Source organism: Rhincodon typus, chromosome 1, assembly GCF_021869965.1.
Source record: "Rhincodon typus isolate 14 chromosome 1, sRhiTyp1.1, whole genome shotgun sequence".
NCBI classification, from domain to species: Eukaryota; Metazoa; Chordata; class Chondrichthyes; order Orectolobiformes; family Rhincodontidae; genus Rhincodon; species Rhincodon typus.
In genome coordinates, this window is record NC_063332.1 from 79,571,582 (window position 1) to 79,585,890 (window position 14,309).

The window sequence follows — 14,309 nt, forward strand, 5'->3', positions numbered from 1 at the left end:
ACACTATAACTGGTGCTGCAGCATGATCCTAAGGACAATGCTTTAACATTATAGTATATTAGTGCCTGATCAGTCTAATACTTCTCCATATGGAAAAAGTGTGTAACACAAAATTGTACACTTAAAAACAAACTTCCAGGCAATTAAAATCCTGACATCCATCTGCTTTGTTCTAAAGCATGTACACTTCATGATTATTTATGTGATTTAATTTTTTTTCAACCTACAGACCAACCAAATAGAATAGGTCACACTATATGTCACCTAGTGTTCTATTCTGTCAACTACAGCTCAGTCAGTGGTAGTGCACCCTCTGAAGTAAAAGGCTCTGGGTAAAGTCCCACTTTAGGACTTAAGTACAAAAATCAAGGCTGACGCTCCAGCACAATACTGACAATATGCCACACAGCACACAGCTACCAACTTCTGAATGTGACACAGAATTTCCTTTCATCCTCCCAAGTGGATGTAAAATTTCCCGTGGCAGTAAGGGTGTTATGCAAGTTGTCCTATTCAATACCTTTATCTCTTATTCAACATCACAAATTCTGATCATGTAATAAATGTGAAATTATTAATTAATTATTATGGGAGTTTGCATTGTGAAATTGATTGCAACATTTCCTACATTAAAATAGTGGTTACACTTCAAAAGTACTTAATTGGTTGTAAAGCACTTGAAGATATGGATACTGTCAAGGAGAGCGACCTCTCAGGGGAAAGCAGCAGCAGCCAGTCTTGTTGCACCATGGTCAGTTCTACTGCAGAGGGAGGGGTAAAAAGTACACCAGGGCAATAGTTATAGGGGACTCAATTGTAAGGGGAACAGACAGGCATTTCTGTGGTTGCAAACGAGACTCCAGAATAATATGTTGCCCTCTCTGGTACTAGGGTCAAGGATATCTCGGAACAGGTACAGGACGTTCTAAAGAGGGAGAGTGAACAGCCAGTGGTCGTGGTACGCATCAGTAAAAAAGGGGATGAAAGGCAGAATACAGGGAGCTAGGAAGAAAGTTAAGAAATCGGACCTCAAAAGGTAGTGATCTCAGGATTACTACCAGTGCCATGTGCTAGACAAAGGAGAAATGACAGGATATACTAGATGAATACATGGCTGCAAAGATGGTGTCGGGGGAGGGTTTCAGATTCCTGGGACATTGGGACCAGCTCTGGGTGAGGCGGCACCCGTACAAATTGGACGGGTTACACCTCGGCAAGACCGGGACTGATGTCCTACAGGGAGTGTTTGCTACAGTGGTTGGGGAGGGTTTAAACTAATATGCCGGGGGATGGGAACCTATGTAAAGAGTCAGAGAAGGCAGCAGCAAGGACAAAATCAAAAGCTAGAAAAGGGGATAAGAAAAGTGACAAGGTGAGAAACCAAGGACAAGATTCAAACAGGGCTATTGAGATAAATAAGGAGGCAAATACCGTTAAGAAGGACAAGCTTAAAAGATAAAGGCTTTGTGTCTTAATGTGCGGAGCATCTGCAGTAAAGTGGTTGAACTAATCGCACAGATAGATGTAAACGGGTACGATATAACTGGGATTACAGAGACACGGCTGCAGGGTGACAAGGGATGGGAACTCAATGTCTCAGGCTTTTCAGTATTTAGGAAGGTCAGGCAAAAAGGAAGAAGGTGATGGAGCGGCATTGCTGGTTAAAGAGGAAATTAACATAATAGTGAGAAAAGATATAGCTCTGACAATGTGGAGTTTGTATGAGTAGAGTTGAGAAACAGGAAGGGGCAAAAAACATTAGAAGGTATCAAATACAGACCCCCAAACTTCAGTGATGTCAAGAATGGCATTAAACAGGAAATTAGAAATGCATGTGATAACAGAATGTCTGTGATCATGGGTGACTTTAAACTGCACATAGATTAGGCAAATCAAATTAGCCACAACGCCGTAGAGGAGATCCTGGAGTGTGTACGGGATGGTTTTCTTGACCAATATGTGGAGGAACCAACCAGACAGCAGGCCATCTTGGACTTGGTGCTGTCTACTGAGAAGGGAATCATTGCCAATCTAGCTATGGGAGACCCCTTGGGGAAGAGCAGCAATAACATGATAGAATTTTTTTTATCAAGATGGAGAGAGAGGTTGTTGATTTGGAGACTAGGGTGCTGAATCTTAATGAAGGAAACTACGAGGCTGAGAGGCGCGAGTTGGCCTTGATAGTTTAAAGAGAGTTACTTAAAGGGATGACAGTGGATAGGAAATGGCAAACATTAAAGGAATGCATGGGGGAACTGCAACAACTGTTTATTCCTGTCTGTCGCAAAAACAAAACAGGTAAGAGGGCCAATCCATGGCTTACGAAGGAAATAAGAGATAGCACCCAATCCAAGGAAGAAGCATACAGACTGGCTAAGATAAATAATAAATCTGAGGATTGGGGACAGTTTAGAATTCAGCAAAGAAGGACCAAGAGATTGATTGTGAAGGGGAAAAGAGAGTATGAAAGTAAGCTTGCAGGGAACATAAAGACTGATGCTAAGAGTTTCTTTTGGTACATGAAAAGAAAGAGATTGGTAAAGACAAATGTAGGTCCCCTACAGACAACTGGGGGCATGTATAACAGGGGGCAAAGAGATGGCGGAGGAACGGAATACAGAAATTGGTTCTATCTTCACAAAAGAGGACACAAATCAGATATCAGAATTGTCGGAGAAGGCAAGATTTAATGAGAGGGAAGAGCGGAGGCAGATCAATATTAGTAAAGAAATGTTGCTGGGAAAATTGTTGGGATTGAAGGCCGATAAATCCTCAGGGTCTGGTAATCTACATTCCAGAGGACTTAAGGAAGTAGCTCTAGAAATAGAGGATGCATTAGTAGTCTATCAGGATTCTATCAACTCTGGAACAGTCCTAGCAGATTGGAGGGTGGCTAATGTCAAACAGTTAGACCCATATTACATCAGCTCCCTGCAACAGCCCTATTGATAAAAACATTGATCAGTGGAATACAAAACTGGAAGGTTCCAAGTTTGATCCCAAGTCTACATAGTGACTAATATAAAATTGTGCACCAGTGAGACTTGTACAGCGGTTTTCAGTATTCTCCTTTTCTTACAGAAAAAAGTGGAGTTTCTGCACCTGATCACAAAACAGTGACATCTGCTGGTAGGCAAGCCTGTTGTCAGTTGAATCAGGATCAAATGTAATTCTGCAACCTTTCAAGTTCAACCAGCTAGCACATGTTTTACAGCATTTTACGTCCATGTGAAGAATATTTGCATAAAATTTGTATTTTAAAACAGACTGTGCATTACACACAAGTTAGGAGCAGAGACAGGCCATTAAAGGTCCTCTGCCATTTAATAAGATCACGGTTGCGCCGTTTGTATTTTGAATTCCACATTCCCATCTATCCCCAAAAGCTTTTAACTCCCTTTCCTGTTAAGAATCTACCTAGCTTGCTTAAAAATTTTCAATGGCCAACACCTCCACCACCTTCCGAGGCAGAGAATTCCAAACACTCAAAAAGCATTTCTTTTCAACTTGGTGCTATAAGACAATCCCATACGTTTTAAAGTGCCCCCAGATCCGGACTCTCACACGAGAGAAAATATCTTTTCCACATTCACCTTGTCAAGACCATTCGTGACTTAATATCCTTCAATCAGGTCATCCCTCGATCTTCTAAACACCAGTGATTACAAGCCCAGTTTGTCTGGCCTTTCCTCATAAGACAACTTATTTCAGGTGTCAATCTAGTAAACTACCTCTGAACTGCCTCCAACAAATTGCCATCCTTCCTTAAACGGTTTATAAATTAATTTGAAAGAAAAATGTACGTAAACATTTCCTTGCCATATCTCAAATTTCTCCAATGTCCTGCACACCCAATAAATTCCATTCATTGTGCATACGTTGTTTTATATATGAACAAATGTGCAGCTATTTGACATCCAGTAAATAAGACATCTTAAAGAGCAGTGAATTTAATTATAAACTAATTGGTTTTTCAGGGTGCTGGTTGAAAAACTTAACCTAAAAAAGCTTCCAATCACATATTTACTCCAACACCAAGATGACCCTTTTATTTTGATAATGTTGCACCACGCCCTACTTTGGCACATTTAATCGCTGAAATTCTCATGCATGCCTTGGTTACCTCAGAATTTGACTGTGGCAAAGCACATTTGGCCTGTCTCCCATGTTCTATACAAGGTAAATTTAAGGATATCCAAAATTCAACTGCCTGTGTCCCACTCACATGAACTCCTGTTCATCCATAAACCCGTGCTCATGGGCCTACATGAGTTCCTCGATAAGGAATGCTTTCATTTAAAATTTTCATCCATGTTTCCAAATTCTTCCACAACTTCATTTTGGTAATCCTTATTACTTTCTTCTGGCTCCAAAAACCCTCCAAGATAGCTTGGCCTCTTCAGCATTTGATTTTATTTGCTCCACCATTGTGGTTGTGCTTTCAGGTGTCGAGGCCCTAACATCTCTCAATCTCTCCCGAAACCTCTGCCTCCTCCTTTCCTGAAGATATCTGACATATTGACCAAGAATTTGGGCATGCGGCCCAATATCTTGTTATGTGGCTTGACACTAAATTTTGCTTTAATGATGTTCCTGTCAAATGCTTTGGAACATTTAATTTGTATTGATGGTGCTATACAAACTCAAATGTTACTACTGAATATTCATTTAGATATTAAAATAAATCTCTCTGTTCTTCTTCAAATAGTAGCACAGGATCTTACAAGATTACAACGTCGAGCCGCATTGGAGGAGCTCACTGGGGCAGTCACATGAGTTAAAGATTTTTTTCAAGTACGTAAAATTCCCAATTTACCTCTCTTTTAGGCCAAGGTTGGCTGAAAGCGCAGATCAGGTGTCTGTACTTAACAGAAATTATTTATCACAGATAAACAATTATGAATTGTCAGTTAGGGATTAGCTCAATTAATTAAATCCTAATCCGCATATTCCTTCTCCCTTACACACACACAGCCCCACCAACACCCATTGAGAAAACGTGGAAAACAGTTCAGTGGTCTCTGTTTACCGGAATGTTGCTTCTCTGTCTTCCTTTCCCTAATGCTCCATTCGTTTGCAAGAGGCACAGGGCTCATTTATAAAAGCTGCCTGTGGAGGTACTAGCAGCAGAAACATTCATAACATTTTAGGAGTATTTATGTGTTCTAAGGCATACAAGGATATGGGCCAAATGGATTAAAATAGTTAAGCAGTTGTTTTTCTTTAAACTGGTGCAGGCACAATATTGTGTAATTGTGTAATTGTGAACTTTTCCACGAGAAGATCTTAACAGCTGCAATGTACACAAAGGCACAATTTAATCAATATTAACTCTTGCACACAATTCTCAAAATTGACTTTTGCTGCTTGCATTTTCCACTTATTATTTATGCACAAGTACTCAACAGGACACACATTTTAGAATTACTCTGTAGACACTTTGAATCTGGAAAGGAATTATACCCAAACAAATGGTAGATGTTTGAATGATAACAAGGGCCTCACAGGGAGAAAACCAGTCTAACAGAGGAAACAAAGCTTGAACTGATCTTTGAAATAAATTTAGGCAAGGAGGAGTTTGGCTGACCTAGCTACAAGATGAGGTTCAATTGCTCCCTGGTTATTCTCTCATTATCAACTTACTAAAAGTTCGCAGAATAGAATCTCAGTTATAAGAATTAAATGAACATTCCTCAGGGTCTACTCGAAGCCAACTGCATGCACCAGTGCCTTCAGAAACCAAGTAAGCTACAATTCCATGTGCCTGTATTAGATCATGGAGACTGCTTAAGTGAACTTTTTAAATTACGTATCTTTTTACTTTTGATTTTTTCCTTAACTAACTGTTTGTCTGTCTTTGTGTAAGTGGAGGCTAGAATTAAAGAGGATTGGTGTTAAATCATAGACATTGATTATTGTTTAACTTTGCTCTACTAAAGCTACTGTACTATTAATAAATTGTTAAATCTTTTGTTTAAGCTATAAACCTGGTGTCTGTATCTTTATGCACAAAGTCTGATACTGGTTATGAACCACTGGGGTCAATTTTGAGGGTCATCGAATGTTTTAATTTTACTAAATTGGCAAATGCAGGTAAACAGGGGATAATCTGATTTAGCTGTCTACCTCCATGGTATAACAAACTAAGAATTTCATATTCCAATATACTCCTCTACGGCATCCTATCTTTGTAACATTTTACTCTTTGTAACATTAAGCTTTTCAAGACACTGTTCCCCACATCCAAAATTTTACCGAGACTTATTAATTGTGCTCACTGAAGTACATTGGCTTCCAGTTGATTATAACATAGATGAGAATCTTAAAATCATCGTTTTCAAAATCCTTCACAAGATTACCTTTCACCACCTCTAACCTCAACTAGCCTTATAGTCCTCAGAGATCTCTACAGTCCTCCAATTCAGCCTGCTTGTGTATCTCCAATATTAATCACTCCACCACTAGTCAAGCTTTCAGCTGTCTGAAATTAAGCTCTGTAAATCTCCCTCTCTACCACTCTTTCCTTCTCTAAAACTTACATCTTTGACAAAGTTTTTGGACCTCTTCCTTGATACTTTATATAATTTAGTGTCTAACTTTGTTTGAGGTTTTGCCTTAGCGCATTACTGCATTTAAGATGCGGTATAAATGCAAGTTACATATTTCCAATGAAATGCAATATCTTCTGACTACCTGATTTAATACTTTAGTTAACCCAACAGTTAATTAAATTGAGTTGATAGTTCTACTCAACTTGTCTAACAAAAAGGTGAAAGACACAGAGTATAAGTTTGTCTTGTCATTTTGTGGAAAACTGCGATCTAAAGCACTCGAAATATCACCAATAGCTTTAGTGACACTGCTTTAAAAAATAAACATAATAAGAAGTTTGGCATTTTACCTTTCGCTTACACTGATGCCTTTGGCAGTCACGCAACTTGATGCATTTTGTTTCGCACAGGTACTCCTTATGACATGGCAAAATCTTTGAGTGTTTCCCACAACGACATTGTTTTTCCACTTCCTGAAAGTCAAAATCAAACAATTAAGAATACTACATTAGAAAATTTTTCAGGATGGCAGAGGGGCAGGATAGTGGCGTTTGGGCTCGCAGCCCCTCCGTTCCCTCTCACGTGACTGACCACACCCTTTTTTAAAGTTTTATTTTATTTTTCTTCATTTGAATCAATTTCATTTTTCTCTTCTCTCTGCGGCCGCAATGGTGGAAAGAGGTATGCTGTTGAGCAGTGCATCCAGTCTATTCCTTGCACATTTTAATGTATTTCCATAAATACACGTAACAATAAACTATAAAGAAAATTAAGTATTTTCCTTACTGTCGATTATTTTTCACTTTTTCTGAATGTCTTGAAGGTAACAACATTTATAGCAAAGACTTTTTTCAGAATTGGGAAGACATTCTTGACTATATTACACAGGTATTTTTTTCCAGTATAATGACCACATTCCGGTCTGAATGTTGAGCATTAGGAATATTCTGGTAATATTATTTTTTTAATCTAAATGTCAATTTCTTGGAAAGTTCACAGTTATTGTTTTCATTTTTTGGACACAAAGTTACTGATGCGTACTGTGCTGTCTAAATTTATATAGATTTCTTTCAATGATTTTCAAAACGTTGTGCATAGATTACTTAATAAAATTGTGGTACATTGATAGTTTATATGAACTTTAAAAATTCACCCTGTGTGGTCTCCTGATTTTATCAAAAGGAACACAAATTCCTTGAATAACCTTTTACAATGCACACTATCAAACCGAAATATGAGTTGTAAGTACTTTATAAATCAGTTCTTTTTATGAACACATCTTAGGATATTAAAATATGATATTATAATCTTAAATGTAGACAGGTGCTTCACGATATTTCATTACATTAAATAGGTTTGGCTGCACAAACTAAAATAACCCTAGATGTTCGAAAGTTTAAATGGCAATTATCCAAAAGGAAACCTTTATTTATGCTTCAAATAAGATGTTATGTTTCGCCATTCACATCAAGATGCATTAAAAATAGCTCTTTCTGAACAAAGGAATCATCATAATTTGACAACTAAAAAACACAAGTTCTATATTCTGCTACTTAGGTTAATACAAGGCATTGATTTTCACTACAGCTTTATCAGATGGATTTTCAGCTCCTTCAACTTCACCCAGTTACCATGTCTTATAGAAATCCTATAGCCTAGCATTGACAGTGGTTACTCAAATCACTTCATTTGAATTCTCCTACATAGCATAGCTGTGCAAATCAGTATGCTTTCATCTTCTCAACTTAGGGAAACAAAATACATCCCAAGTTCCTCTAAAGCTCCAATCTTTCCTCCGTTATTGCCTCCAAAGTTCTGTTTTCTCCATTGTTTAGTTTCAATTTCATTGTCCCCATCTCCCAGAATAAAAATTATCTTCTCGTTCTCTATTTGGTACAAACATCATCTCTCCATTTCAACCCCTTTTTCTTAAGGGGGAAGAGGTGTTACGAAGTTGTGTGGAATATTCCTGAAATGGAAGGCAAGAATTTAGAATTTGTTGGTAAAAATGATAGTGAGGAAAAGTAGTGCATGGTCTCTTTAAGAGACTGTGCTTTGTCTGGGCTTGAAAGTTTACAGGTCCTGTACAGACAGCCCTAAAATTGAAATGAGTGTATCAAAAGGCCTGACAATTGGCAGGTAAGACAGCAGTTTTGTTCTGGTACTGAGACAAATTTGAATTTAGCCAATTAATTTAAACCAAGCACCTAAATACAGAAAATCAATTGAATTTAAAACTGATGGTTTTCACAACCTGAAACCAATCATTTAAGAAATTGATGTGTCATCGGGAGAATGGTGGGGGGGTATATAAGTTGAGGGTTTTTGCAAGTCCAGATGATAGCCAACTGTCATTGAGGGGAAAGCAAGCCCACCATCTGATAAACAAGCCCCAAGTTCTCACAAGAAATCGCTAAGCTCTCTAAGAAAGCACCATCTATCCGAAAAAGGTACCATGGCATTTTAGCTCAAGGTCCTTCCTGAAGAAATTACAGAGCAAAACATCCCTGACAGCAGAATCAGTGGAAGGAAGGCACTTGTGGTGTAACGGAGAAGGCGGAGCGTTCCAGAAGACGCAATCTGTGCAAATTTGGACAGATTAAGTTTTATTTTACTGCGGTCTTTTAATTGGGTTTATATAAATGGGACTGGTGTTTATTTAAACAGCATTCCAGTAGAATTTAAGCCAGTTAGGGGGTAGTTGGTAGTCTAGGGGGGAATTGTTCGGTTTGTTAATAAGTCTGTTAATTTGTTCATTGCTAGGGTTTAATAAATAAATAGTTACTTGTTACTTATAAAGTGGATATCAGAGACTTTCTTTCCTTTAACCAATCTTTTAACAGATTACGAAGGGAGAGGTGAGCTTCTCTGGGTGTTTCAGATTTAATTATTAGAAGGGAACCTCTACTTCTGTCATAACGGATAAACTGAAATACAAGCCCCAATCTATCAGAGGGGTTTAACTTTCCTCTTCTCCATAACAAGTCACTGTGGACATGCCAAATTTCCTTAGCCTTCTGAGTGTTGGTGTGCTTTGACTGCAGCGTCAACATGCAGAGACCCAGGACAGACTGTTGGTGATATTTACTCCCAAGGACTTGAAGGCCTTGACCATCCACGTCAGCACCACTGAAACAGACTGAAGTGTATCTCCACTCCACTTCCTGAGGTTGATGACCAGCTCCTTCCTTTTGCTGACATCGAGGCCGTGACTTCACACCATGCCATTAAGTTGTCTCTCTTTTCTGTACTCTGTCTCATCATTGTTTGAAATCTGACCCACTATTGGTGTCATCAGCAAGTTTGTAAAACGAGATAGCGCTGAATTTGGCCACACGGTTGTGAGAAAGTATAAAGGAGTACAGTAAGGGGCTGAGTATGCAGCCTTTTGGGGTACCTGTGTCGAGGATGTGGAGGGGGTGCTGTCACTATCCTTACCGATTACAGTCTGCGGTCAGGAAGTGGAGGACCCAGTTGCAGAGGGGGGAGCACAGTCCTAGCTCTAAGAGTTTGGTGATGAGAATGGTTAGAATTATGGTGTTGAAGGCAGAGCTAAAGTCAATCAATAGGAGTCCGTCAGAGGTGTTCTTGTTATCCAGATATTCCAGGGAGGTGTGAGAGACCAGGGAGATGGTGTCTTCTGTGGACCTACTGCGACATTAGGCAAATTGTAGTGGATCAAGGCACTTCATAACAATCGATGTCAGAGCGGTGGTTGTCATTAAAGATAAGTTGCCTCATTTTTCTTTGGCATCAGCATGACTGTATTCTTCTTGAAGCAGCTGGGAACCTCACATTATAGTGAGGAGAGGTTAGAGATGTCTGCAAATATTTTCATTAATTGGTCCAATCAGGATCCGAGTTCAGGACTGGGAGCTCCATGAGGGGGAGTTGCTTTGCGTGGCTTCACGCTCAAGAACGCCGACCTGACATCTGCGACTGTGAACGTGGGTATAGGTACACCATAGACCGTCAGGTCTGGTGACATCATTTCACTGACCTCCTCTTCAAAACAAGCATAGAACGTACTGAGCACACTGGGGAGAGATGCATTGTCGTCAGGGATTATGCTCAACTGGGTATATAACTCAGACGGTTATATCATGTAAGCCTTGCCACAGTTGACATATGCTCATGTGGTTAGTCTGGGGCTCTAGTTTAGTCTGGTACTGTCTCATGGCATCCCTGGTGACTTTGGGAAGGTCGCACCTAGATTTCCTGTGTAGGTCAGGGTCACCACATTAGAATGCCTCAGACCTGGACATCTCCGCTCCCTCTGCTCCCACCCAAACCTCACTATCAAACCCGCATACAAGGGGAGGCCCAGTAATGGTATGGCGACCTGACCTTTAACAGCTGACGCAGGGTGCCAATCTCTGACACCTCCTCCTACCATCCCCTCAATCATGAACCCACCCCTTACCACCAAAACATCATCTCTCAAACCATCCACAACCTCATCATCTGAAGTGACCTCCCGCCCACAGCCTCCAACTCATCATTCCCCAACCCCGCACCGCCCGTTTCTATCTCCTTCCCAAAATCCACAAACCTGAGTGTCCTGGTCGACCCATTGTCTCTGCCTGCTTCTGCCCCACTGAACTTATCTTTGCTTACCTTGGACGTTGAACAGTTTTTCCGCCGCCTCCGCACTTACTTCTTTAGTCGTGAGCTGAACCCTCCCCCTACTGACCCCTTCTCCCACCTCCTGGACACCACCCCAAGGCCTCCTACCCTCCCTCGACCTCTTCATCTCCAACTGCCGTCGCGACTTCAATCGCCTCAAACTCTCCACCCCTCTCACCCACTCCAACCTCTCCCCCACAGAACGTGCAGCCTTCCGCTCCCTCTGCTCCAATCCCAACCTCACCATAAAATCCGCGGACAAGGGAGGCGCAGTTGTAGTATGGCGAACTGACTTCTACATCACCGAGGCCAGACGCCAGCTCTCCGACACCACCTCCTAGGTCATGACCCCACGCCCGACCACCAAAACATCATCTCCCAAACCATCCACAACCTCATCACTTCAGGTGACCTCCCACCCACAGCCTCCAACTTCATCATTCCCCAACCCCGCACTGCCCATTTCTATCTCCTTCCCAAAATCCACAAACCTGAATGCCCTGGTTGACCCATTGTCTCCGCCTTCTCCTGCCCCACTGAACTCATCTCCACTTATCTCGACTCCAGTTTCTCCCCCTTGGTCCAGAAGCTCCTCACCTACGTCCGTGACACCACCCACGCCGTCCACCTCTGCCAAAACTTCCGATTCCCTGGTCCCCAACACCTCATCTTTACCATGGACGTCCAGTCCCTACACACTTGCATTCCCCATGCAGATGGCCTAAAGGCCCTCCACTTCTTCCTGTCCCGCAGGCCCGACCAGTCCCCCTCCACTGACACCCTCATCCGCTTAGCTGAGCTCGTCCTCATCCTTAACAACTTCTCCGTCAATTCCTCCCACTTCCTACAGACAAAGGGGGTGGCCACGGGTACCCGCATGGGTCCAAGCTATGCCTGCCTCTTTGTAGGATACGTGGACCAATCCCTCTTCCGAAGCTACACTGGCCCTATGCCCCACCTCTTCCTCCGTTACATCGATGACTGTATCGGTGCCGCCTCGTGCTTCCACGAGGAGCTCAAACAGTTCATCTACTTCACTAATACCTTCCACCCCAACCTTAAGTTCACCTGGACTATCTCCGATACCTCTCTCTCCCCTTCCTGGACCTCTCTGTCTCCATCTCTGGCATCCACCTGGAAACCGATATCCATTTCAAGCCTACCGACTCCCACAGCTACCTAGAATACAACTTCTCCCACCCACCTTCCTGCAAAAAGGCCATCCCCTATTCCCAATACCTTCGCCTCCGCCGCATCTGCTTCCGAGATGAGGCATTCCATTCCCGGACATCCCAGATGTCCTCGTTTTTCAAGGACCGCAACTTCCCCTCCACAGTGGTCAAAAATGCCCTCGACCGTGTCTCTCACATTTCCCGCAACTCATCCCTCATACCCGCTACCCGCAATAACAGCCAAAACAGAATCCCCCTCATCCTCACGTACCACCCCACCAACCTCCGGATCCAACGCATCATCCTCTGACACTTCCGCCACCTGCAATCTGACTCCACTACCAAAGACATTTTTCCCTCCCCACCCTTATCTGTTTTCCCGAGGGACCACTCTCTCCGTGACTCCCTTGTCTGCTTCATACTCCCCACCAGCCCTACCACCCATGGCACTTTTCCCTGCAACCGCATCAAATGCTACACCTGCCCTTACACCTCCCCCCTCATCCCCATCCCAGGCCTCAAGAAGACCTTCCAAAACAGACGTTCACCTTCACATCTGCTAATGTGGTATACTGTATCCGCTGTTCCCGTTGTGGCTTCCTGTACATCAGGTAAACCAAGAGAAGGCTTGGGGACCACTTTGTGGAACACCTACGCTTGGTTCGCACTAAACAACTGCACCACCCGGTCGCGAACCATTTCAACTCCCCCTTCCACTCCTTGGACGACATGTCCATCCTGGGCCTCCTGCAGTGCCACAACGATGCCACCCGAAGGTTGCAGGAACAGCAACTCATATTCCGCTTGGGAACCCTGCAGCCCAATGCTATCAATGTGGACTTCACAAGCTTCAAAATCTCCCCTCCCCCGACCGCATCCCAAAACCAGCCCAGCTCGTCCCCGCATCCCTAACCATTCCATTCCTCCCACCTCAAGCCCCACCCCATCTCCTACCCACTAGCCTCATCCCGCCTCCTTGACCTGTCCGTCCTCCCTGGACTGACCTATCCCCTCCCTAACTCCCCACCTACATTCACCTTTACTGGCTCCAACCCCACCTCTTTGACCTGTCCTCTCCACCTATCTTCTCCTCTATCCATCTTCTATCCGCCTCCCCCTCTCTCCCTATTTATTTCAGAATCCCCTTCCCCTCCCCCATTTCTGAAGAAGGGTCTCGACCCGAAACGTCAACTTTCCTGTTCCTCTGATGCTGCCTGGCCTGCCGTGTTCCTCCAGCTCCACACAGCGTTACCTCCGATTCCAGCATCTGCAGTTCTTGCTATCTCCGAGTTATGTGGATCTTCCAGTTCATCCATGGTCATGACTCAGAATTTGCCTCAACAACAAGGAGACTTTGCTAGCAAAGGAACTGATGTTAGTCAGTTCCTCAACAATGATATACTCCATTCAGATCATGATTTAAAAGAAACAGCAGCAAATCTGGCAGCCCAGAAATTTAATTTGTCAGAGAGGATCACTATTGAGCAGGTTAGAATCTGCTAATTCTGCAGCAAGTCACACACCCCTGATTCCTCAAATACTACCTCCATCAACAAGGCACAAATCAAGAGCGAGATGGAATATTCGCCGTTGCCTTGATGTTTGCAACTTAATAAACTCAACAAACGTGACACCAACCAGGACAAAGCCACCTGGTTGATTGGCATGCCATCAATATCCTCAACATTGACTTCCTTCACTGATGTGCAGTGACAGCAGTGTGCACCACCTACAAGCTAAGCTTCAGCAACTCAACAAGTTTCAGTAGTACTTCCAAACCCATGACCTTTGCCACTAGAAGGACAAAGCTAAAGCATGTTCAGGAACACCACTATTTTCAAGGTCCACTCCAAACCACACAATATCCTCAATTAAAACCAAAAGAACTGCGGATGTTATAAATCAGGAACAAAAACAAAGTTGCTGGAAAAGCTCAGCAGGTCTGGCAGCATCTGTGAAG

General features: G+C 42.6%; 1 protein-coding gene across 1 annotated transcript in view; it reads right to left on the bottom strand.

Annotated features, from left to right (window-relative positions):
• The window catches only part of LOC109916135 (nuclear transcription factor, X-box binding-like 1), an 83,826-nt gene that overhangs the window by 34,363 nt on the left and 35,154 nt on the right, over positions 1 to 14,309 (bottom strand). Inside the window, exon 10 of the mRNA XM_048600142.1 lies at positions 6,902 to 7,024. Within this exon, the coding sequence (XP_048456099.1) occupies positions 6,902 to 7,024 (123 nt within the window). The remainder of the gene's footprint in view (positions 1 to 6,901; positions 7,025 to 14,309) is intronic.